The 20,051-nt window shown below is 37.8% G+C and overlaps 1 protein-coding gene across 6 annotated transcripts in view; it reads left to right on the top strand.

Annotated features, from left to right (window-relative positions):
- Positions 1 to 20,051, top strand: part of ERO1B (endoplasmic reticulum oxidoreductase 1 beta) — a 77,606-nt gene that overhangs the window by 32,000 nt on the left and 25,555 nt on the right. For 4 of the 6 annotated variants that reach the window (XM_047702362.1, XM_047702359.1, XM_047702358.1 and 1 more), the window contains 8 exons: positions 5,775 to 5,895; positions 6,025 to 6,071; positions 9,023 to 9,034; positions 10,920 to 10,946; positions 15,436 to 15,528; positions 15,658 to 15,904; positions 17,231 to 17,300; positions 19,642 to 19,728. In XM_047702362.1, coding sequence (XP_047558318.1) covers positions 5,775 to 5,895; positions 6,025 to 6,071; positions 9,023 to 9,034; positions 10,920 to 10,946; positions 15,436 to 15,528; positions 15,658 to 15,904; positions 17,231 to 17,300; positions 19,642 to 19,728 — 704 coding nt within the window. The remainder of the gene's footprint in view (positions 1 to 5,774; positions 5,896 to 6,024; positions 6,072 to 9,022; positions 9,035 to 10,919; positions 10,947 to 15,435; positions 15,529 to 15,657; positions 15,905 to 17,230; positions 17,301 to 19,641; positions 19,729 to 20,051) is intronic. The other 2 variants (XM_047702361.1, XM_047702360.1) reach the window with 2 other exon arrangements.

The following is a 20,051-nucleotide window of genomic DNA, read 5'->3' as shown; positions in this document are numbered from 1 at the left end:
TTCACTTTTTACCTTGATATCATAGGTGGTGGAGAAGAATTTGGGGTTCAGGCATGCATGGCTGGAGGCAGCAGGAGTTCCTCAAAACTTGGAACGCACTCAAGTAGTCATAGAGCTTCCTAGAGGGTTTTAGGGGATCCATCTGTAGAATTGTGCTCGTCCTCCAGTCTGCAGTGGGGCAAGTTAAGAGTGAGCTGCTACAATAGCACAGCAGATTGAGAGGTTGCCAGGATGATATCACCATGGCTTCTAGGGTTTCAGCAAGGACATTTTTTGTTTTTCAAAGATTTTATTTATGAATGTATGTATGTATCTATCTATCGAATGTGAGCAGCCGGGAGGGGCAAAGGGAGAGGGAAAGTAAGAACTCAAGCAGTCTCCGGGCTGAGCATGGAACCTGACTCAGGGCTTGATCTAACCACCCAAAGATCATGACCTGAGCCTCAATCAGGAGTCACACTTTCAGGCGCCTGGGTGGCTCAGTGGGTTAAAGCCTCTGCCTTCACCTCAGGCCATGATCCCAGGTTTCTAGGATCGAGCCCCGCATTGGGCTCTCTGCTCAATGGGGAGCCTGCTTCTTCCTCTCTCTCTCTCTGCCTGCCTTTCTTCCTACTTGTGATCTCTGTCTGTCAAATAAATAAATAAAATCTTTAAAAATAAATTTTTTTAAGAGTCACACACTCAACCAACTGAGCTGCCTAGGCAATCCCAGCAAGGATTTTTTTTTTTTTTTTTTTTTTTTTAAGATTTTCTTTAGTTGACAGAGAGGGCACAGCAGGAGGAGCAGCAGAGGGAGAAAGAGAAGCAGACTCCCACCCCCCTCCCACACCCAGGTGAGCAGGGAGCCTGTCACAGGACAGACCCTGGGATCATGACCTAAGCCGAAGGTAGATGCCTAACCAACTGAGGCACCCAGGAACTGCCCCTGCCACCAGCAAGAATATTTTTAAGAGATCTGAAAAAAAATTTCTTTGGGTATCTGGATAGAATAATGGGAAATTAATAAAATACTCCTGTTACGATATTTAGAATTGGCAAATGTTTCATCAAAGCAAGCTGTTGTACCTAGGTTAAGGATTGACATCACTGCTTACCCTTTAATTTGTTCTCCGGTTGTCATTCTAATTATGCTTAGTGTTCAACACGCACAGTCCCTTCTTGCCAGCTTATCATTTTACCTATTTTTTGATTAAAATAAAAAATGTTTAGTGCTTAATTAACAGAATTTTAAATTAAAAACCATTTCTGTGAATATTTCTTATAGTAAATAATGTCAGTATATATTTCTTTTATAGGTATTTAACAAAAAATGCTACTCCATTCCAGAGATCACTTGGTATGAGCAATGATGTACTCAGTCACCTCTCATCAATATAGTGTTGACTAATTTTTTAACATTAGCTTCTTATATTATAAAAATGGAAGAGATGTCCTACAAGAATTTAGGATTTCATAATTTAAAAATTAGTAATTTCTATATTATGTGTAGTCCTGAAACCTATAAACCATTTTACTGGTTGGATTACCGCTACTTCTCTGGGTGGTCATCTTTGTGTATGTCCCGATGATTGATATATATAATTTTTAAAAACACTTCAGAGTAGCTTTAGAGTCAACATCTAGTTATTTCAGTTATGTAAAACCTTTTGATTAAAACAATCTAAAGAATATTCACCCCAGTTTATTGGAATATATCTCTACATCCCTGTTCTCCGTTTTGTTTTTGTTCTTTCTTTATTTGAAGAGAAGATGATCCTTATAGATCAAATAGTAGATTTTTAAATAATTTAACAGTTTAAGCTCCTCTCCCTACTCCTGTTTTGTTGTTGTTGTTGCTGTTGTCTCTATGCATGGCCTCTTCTGCTTTGGGTTTCTGCTCAAATGTCACCTCATCAGAGAAGCCTGCTGTTGCCTGCCTCTAGAAAACAGCAACCACTCTCAGTGTGAGTGTTGACACTGCTGCCCGCTCTGAGTACCAAGAATGACCAGAGAGTGCAGGGCAGTTTATTTAGTTAATCTGTTTATTGTCTGTCTGCTCCAACTAGAATGTCAGCCGCCTGAGGCTTTGTCTTTCAGGTTCACTGCTTTATCCTTTGTGCTTAGAACAGTGCCTGGACTTGGTACTTGCTCAATAAATGTTTGCTGAATGAAGTTGTTGGTTCATAAATAACCTATATAGTATGACAGATTTTTACTTTTATATTTTCCCTTAAAACGTGTTCATTAGGGGTACCTGGGTGGCTCAGCCAGTTAAGCTGCTGCTGTCTGCTCAGGCCATGATCTCAGGGTCCTGGGATCAAGCCCCACATTAGGCTCCCTGCTCAGTAGAGAGCCTGCTTCTCCCTCTCCCTCTGCCTGCTGCTATGCCTACTTGTACTTTCTATCTCTGTGTCAAATAAATAAAAACCTTTAAAAATTCAAAAAAAATGTTCATTAATAAATTTAACGTATTGTCTAAAACAGTTTCCAAATCTGGCTGTGTGTCAGAATTACTTGGGTGGTTTATAAACTATAGGTCCTCCTCACCTGAATATTTTATAATGCATTTTAATAATGTATTACTAGCAGTCAAAGTTAGAGTTGGTGATGGAGGCTAGGAGGCTCAATCCTGAGTCTAAGGCAGTATTTTTTATCTGTGTCCATAAACAAAAAGACTGCACGCTAAGTTGACCTGTGCTATGTTTGAAGAGATATTTGGGTTAGGAGGTGTGGAGGACTGGCTCGCATCGTTGAACATGCCGTGTAGCCTCCTAACACTAATACGCAATTAAGTGACCATGAAAAGAAAATTCATTTGGGGAAAAAAGGTATACTTGAAAAGGAAGAAAAAGCATTAGTTGAAATTGATGAATTCCCAGAATTAGGTATTTTGATTCCGTGGACATTCTTCAAATCCTTTGGGAATGCCTAGCAGGGTCAGATGGAACAGTTTGGGAAGAGCTTTACAAAGGGAGCAAGAAGAGAAAGCTTTGGGGAGGAGGAAGACCTATTAGGGGTCCAAAGAGCATTATGCAAATGAATGCTACCGCCCTGCAAAGGGAAAGAAGTTGTAGTTTCTGAACAGGCTAATTAAAATCCTGTCACAGGTGGCCCCAGGGGAAGGATGGGCGTACCAGCACTGGTGTGTTTGTAGGGGAACTCAACCTGTGGATGCTCCCTCACCCCAACTTCCTCATCTAGTTGCCATGAAGTTCTTGTCAGTGTAGATCAGGGCTTGAGAAATGTTTTCTTCTGTAAATGGACAGATAGTAAAAAGTTTAGACTTCGTGGACTGTATGGTTTCTCTTGCAACTACTCAGCTGTGCCATAATTGTGTGAAAGCAGTGAATGAATGTGGCTTATGTTCCCATAAAACTTTGTTGACAAAAAGTATACAGACCGGATTTGGACTATGGGTCATAGTTTGCTAATCCCTTCTATAAATTAACAAGACCCGCCGTTCATGATTTGAAATAGTATTAAAATTTTTAAGAACCACTTAAACCAGCAATGCACTTTTGATTCAATTAAGGGAATACACATTAAGGACATTGAGAATATAAGTTTTAAGTTAAACATTGATATACTTGATTTTACTCTTGTGATTTTCACTTCCTTAAGGTATAATGATTTAAAATGTAGTTTAATATCTTAATCTTGTTATTTTTCCTTATTGGTTGTTTAATTGCTTTTGTTGGGTTGATATTAGCCTGAGGTGTACATTCATAGATGACCCCGCATATGTGTAACTTACATGCACACATACATTCTTTATACATGTGTACACACATATCTCAATGAATATATATGCTTCTGGTAGGTTTAGTATTTGTAAATAATCAGATCAGTTTTGCAAATGAGCTTAATGAAGACCACCTCAGAGGAATTAAAAATATATAACAGAAACTAGTGAATTGTAAAACTTCTGTTTGAACTTTAAAAGCCACACTCCATAATTTGAATCTTTCTTTTAATGAATATATTTTTTTTAATTACTGTTTTTAACTCTTGAACCAGTCCATGTCCTTGGACAGTTTCTGTAAATCCATCTGTAAATTACCTATTTTATGTGCCTTAACTTATATAGTGGAATATCTATCTAATGTTAGGGCAGAAATAGAGCCAATATTCTTCAGTTCATGTTTCTATTGTCTGTAAGTGAGATCTAACTCGTTTCTTCGTGTTCTTCCTACTTCCTACAGAAGTACCAAGTACTTGGATGGTATGGATCAGGATGCCGTTTTCCTCTTAGAGTTATGGATAATCTCAGTTATGGTCACTGAATGCTCAATGAATATTGTTATTTAAAAGGAAAATACACTATTAGTAATGAAAAAAAGAGGGACCATATTTTAATGGCCATATTTGGCCCTGTTTTAAGTCAGGTGCCTGCATACTATTGATTTAATCTCATGACATGAAAAGGTAGGACGCATACAAATAAAGGAGTACCTCTGTGTCAACACAGATAGTTCTTTCGTTTCCATGTCTTATGATATTATGATCATCAACGTGTGAAGCATGATCGTTACACTTTTTCTAAAGGTATGAAAGCATGTATTTCCCTTTTCTATCCAGAATGTAAACCTTGATAATTAAGACCATTTCCTTTATCTTTTGTATCCTTCAGAGACCTCTATTAAAATGTCCAAATAGTGAAGAACTAGTAAAAACTCATTTGGATTTCAACACAGAAAATAGTTATTTAGGGGCACCCAGGGTGTTTAGTCGTTGAAGTGTCCGACTCTTGGTTCTGGCTCAGGTTGTGACCTCGGGGTCATGCCATGAGGCCCCGTATGGGGCTCTGCATTCCGCGCTGAGTCTACTTCAGGTTCTTGTTCCCTCTCCCCTGCCTTCGCCCCTCCCTGCTTGTGCGCTCGCTCACTCGCTCTCAAATAAATAAAATCCAAAAAAAGGGACGCCTGGGTGGCTCAGTTGGTTAAGCAGCTGCCTTCGGCTCAGGTCATGATCCCAGCGTCCTGGGATCGAGTCCTGCATCGGGCTCCTTGCTCATCAGGGAGCCTGCTTCTCCCTCTGCCTCTGCCTGCCATTCTGTCTGCCTGTGCTTGCTCTCTCTCCCTCTCTCTCTCTGACAGATAAATAGATAAAATCTTTTAAAAAAAATCCTAAAAAAATGAAATAAAATAAAATGGTTAATTTATATGTCTTAACAATTTCCTGAAGTTGTGTCTGCTGTATATTGGCTTGAGAGGGCAAAAGTACTCTGTATGAACAGTGATAGAAACAAACTGTAATGTGTATTTGTTTAAACTAGAGCATTGTGTAGTTCTAAGATCAAATTTGAATCCCGAAGTTATTGAGCCATTTATTTCATAAGTCCAGAGTAGAGAATAGCAGGAAAATCTCTCTTTTTAGTATACTATATGCTAAAAAAATGTTTCTGAGCCTGTGTTTAGGTGTTTGCATAGGGAAGAAATCAAATCAAGTAGTAGAACAGGTTCTGATTCTGTTAGGTCTTTTCGATCCCAGTTGGTTAAAACGTAGGAATGATGAATGCCTCTCAGAAGGGAAGGGGTGTTCTGTTCCTTAAGAGAGCACTGAGTATCCAAAGGAAAGGGAGGAGTTGTTTTTTCCTCTCCGGAGTGTAAGTTATCCCGGGTCAAGTACAGTGGCCATTGTGCTAACCACTCCTACCCGCTCTTTCGCTTAAATTGGACGTTACTTGAAAAGCATAGCCTTTCTCTGACCTTTTAGTAGTTATGTTTGCATTACAGTGTTACATTTCAGACAACTGGTGACCTATGGGTGGTTTTGATGAATTGTTTCTTGTTCAGATGAGCGATCTCCAGCTGCTCAGTATGTAGACCTGTTGCTGAACCCAGAGCGTTACACCGGCTATAAAGGGTCCTCTGCGTGGAGAGTGTGGAACAGCATCTACGAGGAAAACTGTTTCAAGTAACTGGAGGGGGTAGGGGAAAGAGGAGGAATGGCTAAAGGGAGGGTAGAGGAAGGGGAGTAGGATTCTGTTGGGAAGAAAATTATGTAAAACCATTTTATGTTTGAGTTTCACACTTGCTTTTTCAGGCCTCGATCTGTTTATCGTCCTTTAAATCCTCTGGCACCTAGCCGAGGTGGGTGTTTCATACATTTCCATGCTTTTAGAGACTATTTTCAAAATTTCTTTGTACCTAAACTTAATCTGAGTAAGTTTTCAGCTATTTTATATTTCCTTTAATTTGATCAAAAGTAAAAGTTTAGTTCACAGTTCAGTATCGTTTTTTGCATGTTTTATGTAATTGCGGGCATTTATTGAGTGCCTGGTATGTGTCAGGCCCTAAATAAAAGAGGAGTTTCATGGTAAATAAATAAAAATATATGAGTAATCCATGTAACAGAGGCTTCCCAGAGAACTCTTAAAAATCTGGATGCCCAGGCCCTACCCCAGACTAGTGAAATCAGAATCTATGGGATTAGACCCAAGTGGTGGTTATGGTCTTTTTGTGTTTTTTTTGTTTGTTTGTATTTTTAACTATCCAGATGATTCCAGTATGCAGGCACCTTTGAGGACCAGTGGCTCCCAACGTGCTTCTCAGACTTGAGTGTGCATATAAATTACCGCAGAGCCTTGTTGAGATACAGGTTCTGATTCTGTGGGTCTTGAGGGAGGCACAGGATTCTAAGAGCTCCCAGGCGACGCCCAGCGTGCTGGCTGGTCCATGCACCATGTCTGAGTGCTAAGGATGCAGAGTTGGTCAGATACTCGTGATGCCCGCAGCAGAATGCTTTCCGGCAGGGTCCCTGATTGCCCCGCTGGGCTGTTGAGCACATGCAGTATGGCCGGAGCAGAACCAAACTTGACATTTCACTGAATTTGTTTAAATTTAAGAACTGAAGCAGTGCAAAATATTTTTGTCATTAAACAGAATTTTATTGTTTTGATAGCTCTGGCCTCACACTCTGATAGCTCTGGCCTGTACGATTATTGCCTTGTAGCACATGTCTGCTTTTTACTTTTTAAAACGTGGATCCTAGGGGAAATTTTACTAGAAATTCGCCTTAGAAAAAAATGGAAATTATATATGTGGCTGGTATTATATTTCTGTGGGACAGCATTTTTGGAGGTTAATCAAACTTACTGGGCACATACTCAGTGTGTTGTCAGCAAGGAGCCAAACCCTGGGAGCAGCCCTGTCATTGACTTGCCATTCTCTTGTTTTCTTTAGACCAGGACTGATTTAAGAACTTGAATTCCCTGGTCTAGTTGTATCTTTAAGACATTTCTGAGACCCAAAGAGACACAGAAAGGTTAACCGAAGGGACTGCCTTCAGATGCTGTCTTATAATGCAGCAAATGTTCTTCCGCAAATCATTCTGATACTGCTGGAAAAGGGAATTGGATCATGAAAAAGGTGTGCATGGTTTCTTAATCCTTTGCCTGTTTTACCCTTATAACTTATAAAAATGGAAACCACACACACACACACACACACACTTATAAAATGGAAACAATACAAAAGTTATATAAAGAAAAAAGCGAAAGCTCCCCCTGCCCTGCCCCCACTCCTCTATTCCATAGTATAGAATTTGGTAGGTATTCTTCAGGTCTTTTTTATGATAACTTGTGGTTTTTCGTTTGTTCGTTTTTGTTTGTTTTTTATTTTTAGGATTGGAGTTAAAATATTTTTTAAAATAGAGGTATAATTAACATGCAACATCACATTAGTTTCGGGTGTTCTGTATAATGTTTAGATATTTGTGTATATTGCAGAATTATCACAGTAAATCTAGTTAACCTCTGTGACCATAATTACAGAATTTTTATTTTTGTGATGAGAATTTATAATTTTCACATACAGTGTTATTAACTGTAGTTGACAAGCTGTACGTGACAGTCCTAGGACTTACAAGCTGGCACCCTTTGACACCCTTTTCGTGTCTTGCCCACTCCCCACCGCCTGCCTCTGGCAACCACCCATCTGTTCTTTGGATCTATGAGCTTGGGGGTTTGGTTTTGCTTTTAGATTCCACGTGCAAGAGAGCACAGTATCTGTCCTTCTCTGGCTGACTTCCCTCCGCATGAGGTCCTCAGAGTCCGTCCATGTGCTTGGGAGTGGCAGAATTCCTTCTTTTTTGTGGCTGAATAATATGATCACTTCCTTTTAAAGCAGCGCATATAGTCAATTTAACGAAACCATCCCATGCTAAGAAACCCCTCACATCCATGTTGTGACAAATTACAGATGTGAGACCACTGGAAAGATGAGAGGAAGGAGAGCAGCACTTAGGAAAAGACAGAGGCAGAGAGGGGGAGGAAACCGGTCCTAAGAAAGAAGGGAGACGGAGACCGGGTGAGGGGAAGACGGGGGTCCTGGTTGCAGGTGAGAGGTCCATTCAGCAATCAGGGTGCTCGGGCCAATGCTGTCTGCGTGCGGTTCCCGCTGGGGCGGCAAGTGTTGTCTCCTGGCTCTTCAGCCTCTCAGCCTGGCCGCGCCCTCCTGCCGAGCTGAAAGGTGAGGCTCTCTGGCAGCCTCTCCCACAGCTTTTGAAAGACGGGACCTTTCTTTCCAGAAAGGAAACCTGGGCCCAGAATCCCACATCTAAAGCCGGTAAAGGCAGAGCTGCTGTGGCTCTCCGCAGCCCAACCTCTGGCTCCTTCCCGCTGTGTGGGCAGCTCCGTGGCACCCCAGTGAGGGTTTCACTGACCCCAGTTTGGGAAATACTTTTCTTAAAGTGCATGTAGGTGGAGGAGCAGTAATTTGGAAGAGAAGAGGAATTGTTTGTACAATGATGAAAGGAGTGCCTGTGTCCATTTGTTAATTACTGAATCTAGTAATCTTTACGTGTAGTTTTTTATTTTTTCTGGTCTTATTTACTGTATAAGACATATGAAGATCTTGTGCTTTGGGCCTGTATTCTAATTAAGAAGTCTCATTTGCAAGGTGACTACCCCCTGACCACAGTCTGTAGTATAACTAATAGTTCAACACACAGTAAGTTTTAATCTCATTTTAAAGTAAATAGAATTGGAATCTGAACTCTGGAGGACAGTTTCTAAAATCCTGTTCATTGTTTTCTTTTTCAGGAGAAGATGATGGTGAGTTAAAATTCTTATGTTTGGGTATGACTTAAGTGTAAAGGAAATGTTTTTAATGATCAAAATTTGATTTTTCCTCTATTTAATTAAAAAGAAAATGTTTATCCTATTTTTTCAGAAATGACTACCAACAAATGGTGACAAAAAGATTTTATAATGTAAATTTACCCTATGTTTAAAAAAACTATGAATTCCCTTTTTCTGAGGTGTTTCATATAGAAACCAGGATGACATTCCAACTTCCCAATTCTCTGGCTATTATAATCTACTAAAATACGTTCTGAAGAAATGGAGAGAAGTTAAGATAGTTTTACCAGATAATTTGTCTTGTGACTTTATTTTCTTCCTGACTTTGTAATTTATAATCTGTTGTTACAATACTTAATCTGGTGAATAGTGATTTATCAACAGTTGGTTTTTCAAGGATACCAGATGAATGTCATAATAAATTGCCCCAAAACATCAAAATAATTATTTCAAGTGGATATTTACTTATCTGTGTTCAGGGACACAGTGATGGGCATTGTGCAGGATAGAAATATGTGTAAATCGTTACGCCTTCGCTCCAGGAGCTGACAGTATGTAGCAGGAGTGATAAGCACTGTGCATGGTGACAGGAAGTGTGCACATACAGACTACATAAGCAGTAGGTGGTAGAGCTCTTTAGAGGTGGGACAGAGCCTGTCTCTCTGGAGGGATCTGGAAAGCTTATTATAGGAAGTAATAATTGAGATGAGTTTTGAGTAATGGGACAAATGTAGTCTGGTAGAATTGGATCCTGTGTGCCATGTGGAGAAAATGGCATGGCCCAAGGAGTTGGAAAGGGAAGAATCAAGCATATTTGAGGAGACCCTGTTAGCAGTAGGGAAAACTTTATGTAGGAGTAGTTGCAGGATGGGAGGCCAGATTATTGAGGACTTGGGGGCTCAACTTTTCCTGATAGCATTTGGGGTTTCTCGAGTAAACAAGTCAGATCATGATCTTGGCCCTTAGGAAGAGTTTGTTGAGTGAATTAGTATGTGGGAAAATGTTTGTGTAGTTTTGCAAAGTGTGAAGAGTCTCAGGAAACAAAGCAATTCCTCACCATCTAGTTTATCCCCTAGGATCCTTGCTCAGTCGTCTATGTGTTGAGTTTTTCTCATGCTTTGCTTTTCTTAAAACAGAAGTAGGTAACTTACAAAGTACATTAACCATTTTGATCTGTATTGACTGCCATTTTTGTTCCTCTCAGAATAGTACTGATCTAGAAATAGATCTTTTAGCATTAGTACATAGGTAAGTCAGATCCCTCTGTATTCTAGTCATTGACTTTTCTGAAAAATTATTTTGAAAATTAAGGGATTTTTAAAATATTCCTTGAAATTTAGTAGTCTTAGATAATTGAGGAAATATACACAGCTTTACTACTCAGGGAACAAATGGAATAATTGCTATTTTGATTTTTGTATTATAATTCACTTTGTTTTTTCCAGAATTTTTAAGGAGAGGAGTTCTGTGGTTGTTATCAAAAGCAAATTTAAGATTTTTAACCTTCCATACTTATGGATATTTAATCCTTCTAATGAATAAGATTTACATAATATTTTGACTGAAATGTTTCTTAAAATTTTTGCTTAGTTAAATGTCATTTATAAGAAAATTGTCCAGAGTTACTCAGATTACTTGAGGGCTTTATTTCCTAGAACCATATCCCTATTTCTCTACTTCACATGAAGCAGTGGCCACTTCTGAAGATAATCCTTAGTCTGTCATAGAAAATATTTTATATACTTAATTTATTCTAATTTGTAAACGACTATTTAAAATATTTTAACCCAAATCTGTGTGTGTGTGTGTGTGTGTGTGTGTGTGTGTGTGTGTGTTGGTTTTTTGTTTGTTTTTAAAGGAGAATCGTTCTACACGTGGCTGGAAGGTAAACTTACATGTTTGCATTTTAAATTTATTGGATTCTTGTTAAAAATCTATGGGTTAATTTAATATATTTTTGTAAGTTCAGGATTCATTACCTAGACAACTAATTGTAACAGTGCTTGAAAGAGAATAATGTATTTTAAGTTACTGTATTGTAGGATACAATGGCTTAAAAATTTTGAGGCTGTTGCTCAGCCAAGAATAATCAGCATTAGTGAAATACACAGGACCGATACTTTCCTCGGGTTTTTGTAACTGGCTTCTCAGTGTTATTTTGATTCTGTATGAAAATTAATTCTGTATATACCACTCATCCACACTGCTTTCTAGTAACTATTATGCAAACCTACTTTGTAAACAGAGACCTTCTTTTTGGAAGAAAGTACTATATATATATATAAAATCATATATAACATATATATTTTATTTATATATTTATATATTATTTGTGTATTTTATACATTTTATATAATTATATATAAAATTTATATATATATGAAGTTGAGGGAAAGTAAATTTGATTTCAGAAGATTTTAAACAATATTTACACATGTTAATATAGCCTAAACTTGTCTAATTAAAGGATAAAGCAATATAGACCCCAGTAGATACTTTGCATTCTTATGTTTTCTAGTGTTGAAAATACGAATGCTATTAATGGAAAGCCGAGACATTCTAGGATTTTAATAGCTTTGTTAAAAAACTGGATATATGATGCTTTTTAAAAATTTACCAGATTGCCATTCATTTATGAAAACAAAAGTTAAAAAGTATTAATGAAAGATAAGCAAGTTGAATGATACAGGAGATCATAACCTTATAGGAACTCTACAGAGTAAAACTAAGTACTTAATTCTATTTAATGTTTGCTAATTGGTGATGTCAACTTGTGAACATAATTTCTCTTTGTTTTTAATGAAGTGTCTACATATATTGGCCATTTTTAAGGTGAATGTTATTGATATGCCACTAATACTAGGAGTGATATTGATAAATGGCCCATGGGGAAGACAATTCTTAACTTTGTTCCATTAGCTGTCTTGTAAAGACACAAATTGTGAAAAGTAGTATTTAGCTTAAAAGAGGTGGTGAGAGACTCTGAATATTGATAGTGGAAGATGGAAGTGAAATGTATGGGCAATAATGAATTCTAGGGTATTCTGTATTAACCACTTTTGTACTATCCTACTGATGGGAACCCCTGAATATTGATATATGGTTTCAGAGAACACTCCTATTTTTATAGGCAACTGACTCAACTTTTCTGAGATTGTTTTCTCATCTGGGCCATGAAACTGACAATTGCCAACCATCTTACCTACATAGTGTCCAAATGTCACATAATCTTATTACAGTAAATCTAGCCCTTTTGTGAGAGAAAAAATTATAGTCAGTGTCTTATACATCACTTGATGAAGGTAAATTTAACGAAATTAAATCCAAAAGAAAGAGACCCACTCTCTAACTTGGATAGCTGAATTTGCTCTGTATTGTTAGAAATAGAAGCTGATATAAAGAACTTCTGAAACTCAACACTTAAAAAACAAATAATCAAGTCAGAAAATGGGCAGAAGACATGAACAGACACTTCTCCAAAGAAGACATACAAATGGCTAACAGACACATGAAAAAATATTCAATATCATTAGCCATCAGGGAAATTCAAATAAAAACCACATTGAGATACGACCGTACACCACTTAGAATGGCAAAAATGAACAAGGCAGGAAACAACAAATGTTGGAGAGGATGTGGAGAAAGGGGAACCCTCTTACACTGTTGGTGGGAATGCAAGCTGGTACAGCCACTTTGGCAAATAGTATGGAGGTTCCTCAAAAAGTTAAAAATAGAACCACCCTATGACCCAGCAATTGCACTACTGGGTATTTACACCAAGGATACAGATGTAGTGAAAAGAAGGGGCGCATGGACCCCAATCGTTCATATGGCAGTGTCCATAATAGCCAAACTGTAGAAGGAGCCGAGATGCCCTTCAACAGATGAATGGATAAAGATGTTGTGGTTCATATAAACAAAGGAATATTACTCAGCCATCAGAAAGGATGACCATTTGCATCAATATGGATGGAACTGGAGGGGATTATACTAAGTGAAACAAGTCAGACAGAGAAAGACAATTTTATGTGCTTTCACGCATCTGTAGAACATAAGGAATAGCATGGAGGACATTAGGGGAAGGGAGGGAAAACTGAAGGGGGCAGGAATCAGAGGGGGAGATGAGAGATTATGGACTCTGGTAAATGATCTGAGGGTTTCAGAGGGGAGGAGGGTAGAGATATGGGTGCCCTCCTGATGGGTAATAGGAGGGCGTGTGTTATGATGAGCACTGTTATACACAAACAACGGATCATGGAACACTACATCAGAAACTAGTGATGCATTGTGTGGTGACAAACATAATAAAAAAAATATTAATCAGGAAAAAAAAGAAATAGAAGCTGGTAAATTTTTACTTTGTAAATCAGTCCTTGCAGATGTTACTTAACAGTCATCCAGGAATTTCAGCCAGTAAGCAATGTACATTGACAGCTCTATATGAGCAGAATCCTATCAGATGGAGTGCAGGAGTATAATGGAAAATCATTTTACGTAACCTTACTGTGTTGCCTACTATGTTATTTAACACTTCCGTCGGGACTTCTGCAGTTGGAACTGCATCACCAGGGAAAAGGCGTCCAGCATTTTCCTGCCGACTGTATTATGGGTCTTACTGTACACTCAATTGGCACATGTTTTATTTTTACCATTTTGCTTGAAGTTACCTAATTTTCAGTTTACGGAAGTACCTTTCTACTCCTCACTCTCACTTATCCATCCCCATTTCAAGTACAGCACTTTGAGGGCTTTACGGAGGAGAATGGCCTCCTGGTTTATGCTCTTATTCTAAGCATATGAATCTTCACAAGCTTTGCTTTGTCTGTTTTTCCTTCTCTGATCTTTAGATGTCTTACTGGGTGTAAGTACTGCTTAGAAGGAAGAGAAAGTGAACTTCAGATTTGATCATTTTGCTGTTTGGTAACAGATTTGACTGAAAGTTTTACTAGAAGAAAAGTCAGTAACTAATATTTTATCTAACTTGTTCATGATGTTTATATCCCTTGCACCCTGAACATTCAAAATTGCCCATATACTTTTAGAAGAAGCTGCAAAAAAGAACTTAATTTTTACTTTTTGGTCCCCATTTGTAAAGATGGGAATATTCTAGCAAGAATTCTGAATTAGAGAATGAAATCTCAAAAGAATTCTTTTTTCCTACGAGAAAATACTTGCTTCAGAGCTGTATAGGGCAGAACATAGAGTAAATTGAAGATCTAAAAGATCTTGGGAAAAAATGCAAAGTAAGCTAACTATATACTCTTACATTTTAAAAATCCCTCAGCTTATAAATGAGGTTATTTCTTAGTTCCTTCCCAGTATTGAAGCCCATTTTCCTCAGGAGTAGTTAAAAAAAATGACATAAGCCCTAAAATGCTGTTGGATGGTAAGGAAAGGAAATCGCCAATTGCTTTGAATTTAGTGGATTCTTAAAACTTAGGTCTTTGCATTTTTCTTTATTTAAAAAATTATCTATAAAGAACCTTTTCTAGAATTTTTTTTCTCTTTTTATTATGGTAAAATATATATAATATAAAATTTACCATCTTAACCATCTTAAATTTAGTGTCATTAAGTACATTTACAATGCATATTACTCTTATATTAAGAAAAAAAAATCTTTTAAAATTGAGGCACAGGTAGGATAGGAGAGTGGAATTATCTTGACCTCCATTTGAGCAAAAGGCTTAAGAAGTCTACATAAAAGAATTTTCCATCATATTCCATCATTCCATCTGATATGATTCTGTTCACATGGTAGATAGTCAACATATATTGTTTATCAGTTAAAATTCCTAGATGACTCTTTTCCAGGTTTGAGCTCCTTACAAGTGGACCATACAGTTAAATAGACCTGGAGAATTCTAGGGCAGAGGATTAGTAAGACACACTAAAGAATCTGGAGGAAGAGGAGAAATGGAATGCAGTCTCTTCTTCCTCCACGATCCAGTAGGTTCACAGAAAGAACATCTCTAGGGAAGGGAAGGGGAGAAACAGCCATTGTTAAGCCAGAGCAGTGACTTTGAATTACATTTGCTTTAGTTTAGCCAAACCCATGAAAAATCTGTGCTCTTGCCTTCTAGGTAGCATGGGAGCTTGCCAGGTACATCCAAAGTGCTTTGACCTCCAGAGCCCCACATTTTCTGCCTCATTCTGCATTAAGTTATCATAGTCATAACTCCATTCTAAAGTCAGAATCTTAGTTTATCTTCTAGGGAGAGCATCGTGATCTAATAATTTTATATTATACCTTGATTATTTTTAATGTCCTTGAAACTTAACTTTAAAAATAAGCGTGTGTACTGAATCTTCTTGATTCAGTATTTCTGTTATCTAAATGGATGTGATTTCTTTTTCAATATTTTTCTGAATAGGTTTGTGCCTGGAGAAGAGAGTCTTCTATAAGCTTATATCCGGACTTCATGCTAGTATCAATTTACATCTGTGTGCAAATTATCTTTTGGAAGGTAATCACATTTTTATCTACAAACCTTGCCTTCCATTAGTGTAAAAATTCTTGGAGGTGGGTATATATATTCTCTAGAGAAAAAAATCCTATTTATTAAAGCTGTATTTTGTATTCATTTTCTCTTTAGAAACCTGGGGTAAACCTAGCTGGGGACCTAATATGAAGGAATTTAAACGCCGCTTTGACCCTGTGGAAACTAAGGGAGAAGGTCCAAGAAGGCTTAAAAATCTATACTTCTTATACTTAATTGAGCTTCGTGCTTTATCAAAGGTGGCCCCGTATTTTGAGCGCTCAATTGTCGATCTTTACACTGGAAATGTAGAAGAAGATGCTGACACAAAAACGCTTCTACTGAATATCTTCCAAGATACAAAGTAAGAATTGAGTATCCGTGATCTGAAATTCTGCACTCTGAATAGGAATGAGGTAGTGCTTGAAATAAAATGGAAACTGACTCCAAAAAGTTAGGAAGAGGGAAAATTAGAACTGAGAAGGAACGTGGTCAGTAGAATAGGAGAACAGCCTAGTCACACTTCAGAATCGGCTCTATTTTCAAACAGAACTTCGAGTTTTATGTAGTATCAAAGTTTAATGCTATTTTATTTTATTTTGAAGATTTATTTATCTTAGAGCAAGTGAGGGAAAGGGACGTCAGCAAGTGAGAGGGAAAGAGAGAGAGAGAGAGTCTTAAATAGACTCTAGGCAGATTGCAGAGCCCGACTTGGGGCTCGATCCCAGGACCCTTAGATCATGACTTGAGCCAAAACCAAGAGCAGGATTCTTAACTGACTGCGCCATCCAGGTGCCCCAAAGCTTAATGTGATTTTAATGGGGTTTTTTTTTTAACCAATTTTTAAAAATTTAACTTTTTCTTTCAGTGTTCCAAGATTCATTGTTTATGTACCACACCCAGTGCTCCATGCAATACGTGCCCTCCGTAATACCCACCATCAGGCTCACCCAACCACCACCACCCTCCCCTCCAAAACCCTCAGTTGCTGTTTAAATTCAGATGGTGCTATCCACATGAAAGTAGATACCTAAGAGAACATTAGCTTTCCCTTCTAGAATATACCTCTTCTTAAAAAATGCTCTCTATAAAATTTCAGTTCACTGGTTGTTAAAATGAGCATGAACCAAAGTTGGATTAAGAAGTGTTTAGAGACGCCTGGGTGGCTCAGTTGGTTAGGAGTCTGCCTTCGGCTCAGGTCATGATGCTGGGGTCCTTGGGTCCTGGGGATTGAGTCTGGCGTCGGGCTCCCTTCTTGGCAGGAGAGTCTGCCTCTCCCTCTCCCTCTGCCCTTCCCCTGTGCTGGTGTACTTGCTCTCTTTCTCTCTCAAATAAATAAAACCTTTTTAAAAAAAGTGTTCAAATTATGCATTAAAACTTAAAACATCTTTTTAACAGTGTTGCACATTTTTCACATAAATTGCTTTTAAGTTCAATTTTTGATGATTTTTATCATGTAATTTCTTTAAAACATTACAGTCTTATAAACTACAAAGCCATCTTATGTTGCTTTACTCTTTTATTGAGTAGTTTACATGTGAACTATGTGCCACCTTCCTGTGTTATTAAACTTTACCCACAAGTAAATTACAAATTGTAAATATTTGTGGGGATAGAAAATTATGCCAGAGCTCTACTACATAGTACATGAATTTTTCATCTGTAACTTCTAGTGTTGTCATTTCATCAGGTCCTTTCCCATGCACTTTGACGAGAAATCCATGTTTGCAGGTGACAAAAAGGGGGCCAAGTCATTAAAGGTAAAAAGTTCTTGATTGGAGGACGGGGTTGGGGAGGGGAGAGCAGTTGACCAGCTGGGTTTTAATCCCTTACATCCAAACACATCTTGCCCAGCTTTCCACCTCGTTGAAGTTGGTCTGACTGGGTTTTACTATAAATGGCACAGAAAGCCCCTTCTCCAGACTTTTCAGTTCCTTTCGCTTTTCTGAGAAAGTTTGGCCACCTCTTAGTGAAGCTTCTGTTGTTAACTGACCAGTGAATATGGCACCTTTGTAAAGGTTTTTTAAAGGGTGTTATTTTGAGAGGAAGTTTTCTTACTTTAAAATCACAGTGCATATTGTTTTGATTTTAAAAATCATGACTATTCACCACTTTGAAGGCAATAAATACTGTATTTTCCTAAAGTTTATTTTATGGAATATTTTATGGGATGTTCGAGTTTCTGGAGCTATTACGTTTTTGTCTTTATAGACTCTAACATAAAAGGCAAAAATTACCTGTTACCCTGCGATATCAAAGGAGAATGTATTTTAGGAACATTTTCAAACTTCATGTTGGGAGCTCTTTGTTTTCATTTGTTTACAGCGTATCAAGGAATACATTATAGCCTTAAAATGTTCATAAAAGTATTTGAAATTGAATGGCAAATAGTCTTCTGTTTGTAGCTCCAAGGTCTTATATATGTAGTTCTGAAATGCAGAAAACTCCAGAACCTGAAAAATTTTCTTATGTTTGGTGCCAGTTAATTTGTCGGCAAAACCTGACCTTTACTGACATAAGACTATTTATAGTGCTTTTTTAAAAATTGTGCTTTGTTTGAATATTATGTGTTGCTACAGAACCGTTAATGTATATGATTGCTAGGTGTTGCTACACACTCTGGTGGGGTGTTTCATAAATAATGCATGTACTATAGTTCTAAAATTTGGAATTCTTAAACACATCTGGCCCTGAGATGTTTTAGATGCTCACTGATAAATGAGCACTGAGTGATCCTCCACTGGTAAGAGTCTCTTGGTGTTTCTGAAGTGAAATAACTTAGTCACAACTGTATTTTGGTTTTGGAAAGTGGTTTTGTTTTATGATTATTTAGGGTATATTGCTATTGTGGTATTGACTATAACATTAATTTGTTTTTGTAAGGCTTCCTATTTTTTAAGTATTTAACTCTGGTTCTCTTTGTGGAGGAGGAAGATAGGAGTGAGAAAAGAACTAACTGTCATCTATGAATTGCTGGAAATTGTGTTTTCTATTTTTCAAAGGTGTATAAAGGAGAACTTAAGTCCTTTTTTTCCATTTCCTCCCAAGAACATGAATTACATGAGAATGAGGAGCAAAGGACTTCTGTGTTCTGTATATTGTCTTTTAGCCAGGGTCCTGTTTCTTTGGAACCTTTCTTCAGAAAGCAGCCGGGCAGGGCTTCTGGTGGCCAGAGTTTTGGGCTGCTATCCTCTAGCTTTTTGCAATAAAATGTTTACCTCGGTACAATAAGATGAAATTTATTTTCTGCGTTTATCACATGGAAAAGATGAGGAAACTCTTAGCTACTGTTAGCTTCCGATGTGACTGGCCTTAGAGTCCTAGAAACCATGCCCAGTTGCTCACAGGCAGAAGAATAGGGGCCTTCCCCCACCCAACAGGAAGCAAGGATCCAGTCAGCAAACATCCCTGGAGAGGCCTACTGGCAAATGCAGGGGACAGAGAGAACACACCCATCATAGAGCCCTGGGATCACCGGTGCTGATGCAGCCCCCGTTGCAAACAGTGTGTGGTCCTAAGGAGGAAGATGAAAACTGATCATTGGTCTAAGACTGACTTTCCGATTTGGACTCACATGAGCAATACATGAAAAATAAGGGGGGTGGGAGGTTGGGGGAACCAGGTGGTAGGTATTAGAGAGGGCACGGATTGCATGGAGCACTGGGTGTGTGCAAAAACAATGAATACTGTTACGCTGAAAAGAAATAAAAAATTAAAAAAAATAAGTCAAACATAGTACAGATATGTTTACCACTGGCTATATGCAGATATCAAATGGGGGCAGCAGTAAAATTCCTTAAAAGTAAAAACCATGTATCACTTACTTTTGTTTTTCCCATCATGCCTTTGTTGGTGCTTTGCACAGAGTAGCATCTCAATAAAAAGTTCGTTGAATCAGCATGTGGAATGAATGTTACGAATTTCCGTGGCTAGTTGTTTTAGTGCCATGTTATGCCATGCAAATCCAATCATTTTTCTTCTTGACTGTTGAAAAACACAAGTCATTCATTAATCTTCAGAACTATTATTTCTTGTAAATCATCCAAGTGCAGTTTAATTTATAAAACTCTAATGAGAATAAAAATATTTTCTGCATGTTAGGAGGAATTCCGCTTACATTTCAAGAATATCTCCCGTATAATGGACTGCGTTGGATGCGACAAATGCAGATTATGGGGAAAATTGCAGGTTTGTGTTTTGTTTTCTGTTTTAAAACTATTACTAAACTTAAATATTCCTGCTGGGAACTTGCAAGTTTTTATTATAATACCCTCACTGTTCGTTGAAACAGAAGATCTCAAGTATGGCATTTCTGCTTTATTGATGTAAAAGCTGAATATATTAAATCTGTATTGTATATGTAAGAATGTTTTCCCTATTCTATGCTAATGATTCTGGCTTTATTGTATCTGTTTCTATTGGTACAGTCTTGAGATTCATTTCTGAAGTTGGTAGTTATAAATAGAATATTAGTATTTTGTAGACCCATATAAAAATAAAATATAAAAAGC

The sequence above is a fragment of the Lutra lutra genome, chromosome 14 (assembly GCF_902655055.1).
Source record: "Lutra lutra chromosome 14, mLutLut1.2, whole genome shotgun sequence".
Lineage (NCBI taxonomy): Eukaryota > Metazoa > Chordata > Mammalia > Carnivora > Mustelidae > Lutra > Lutra lutra.
Note: the sequence above shows the minus strand (reverse complement) of the source record. Positions and strands in the feature narration are given on the sequence as shown.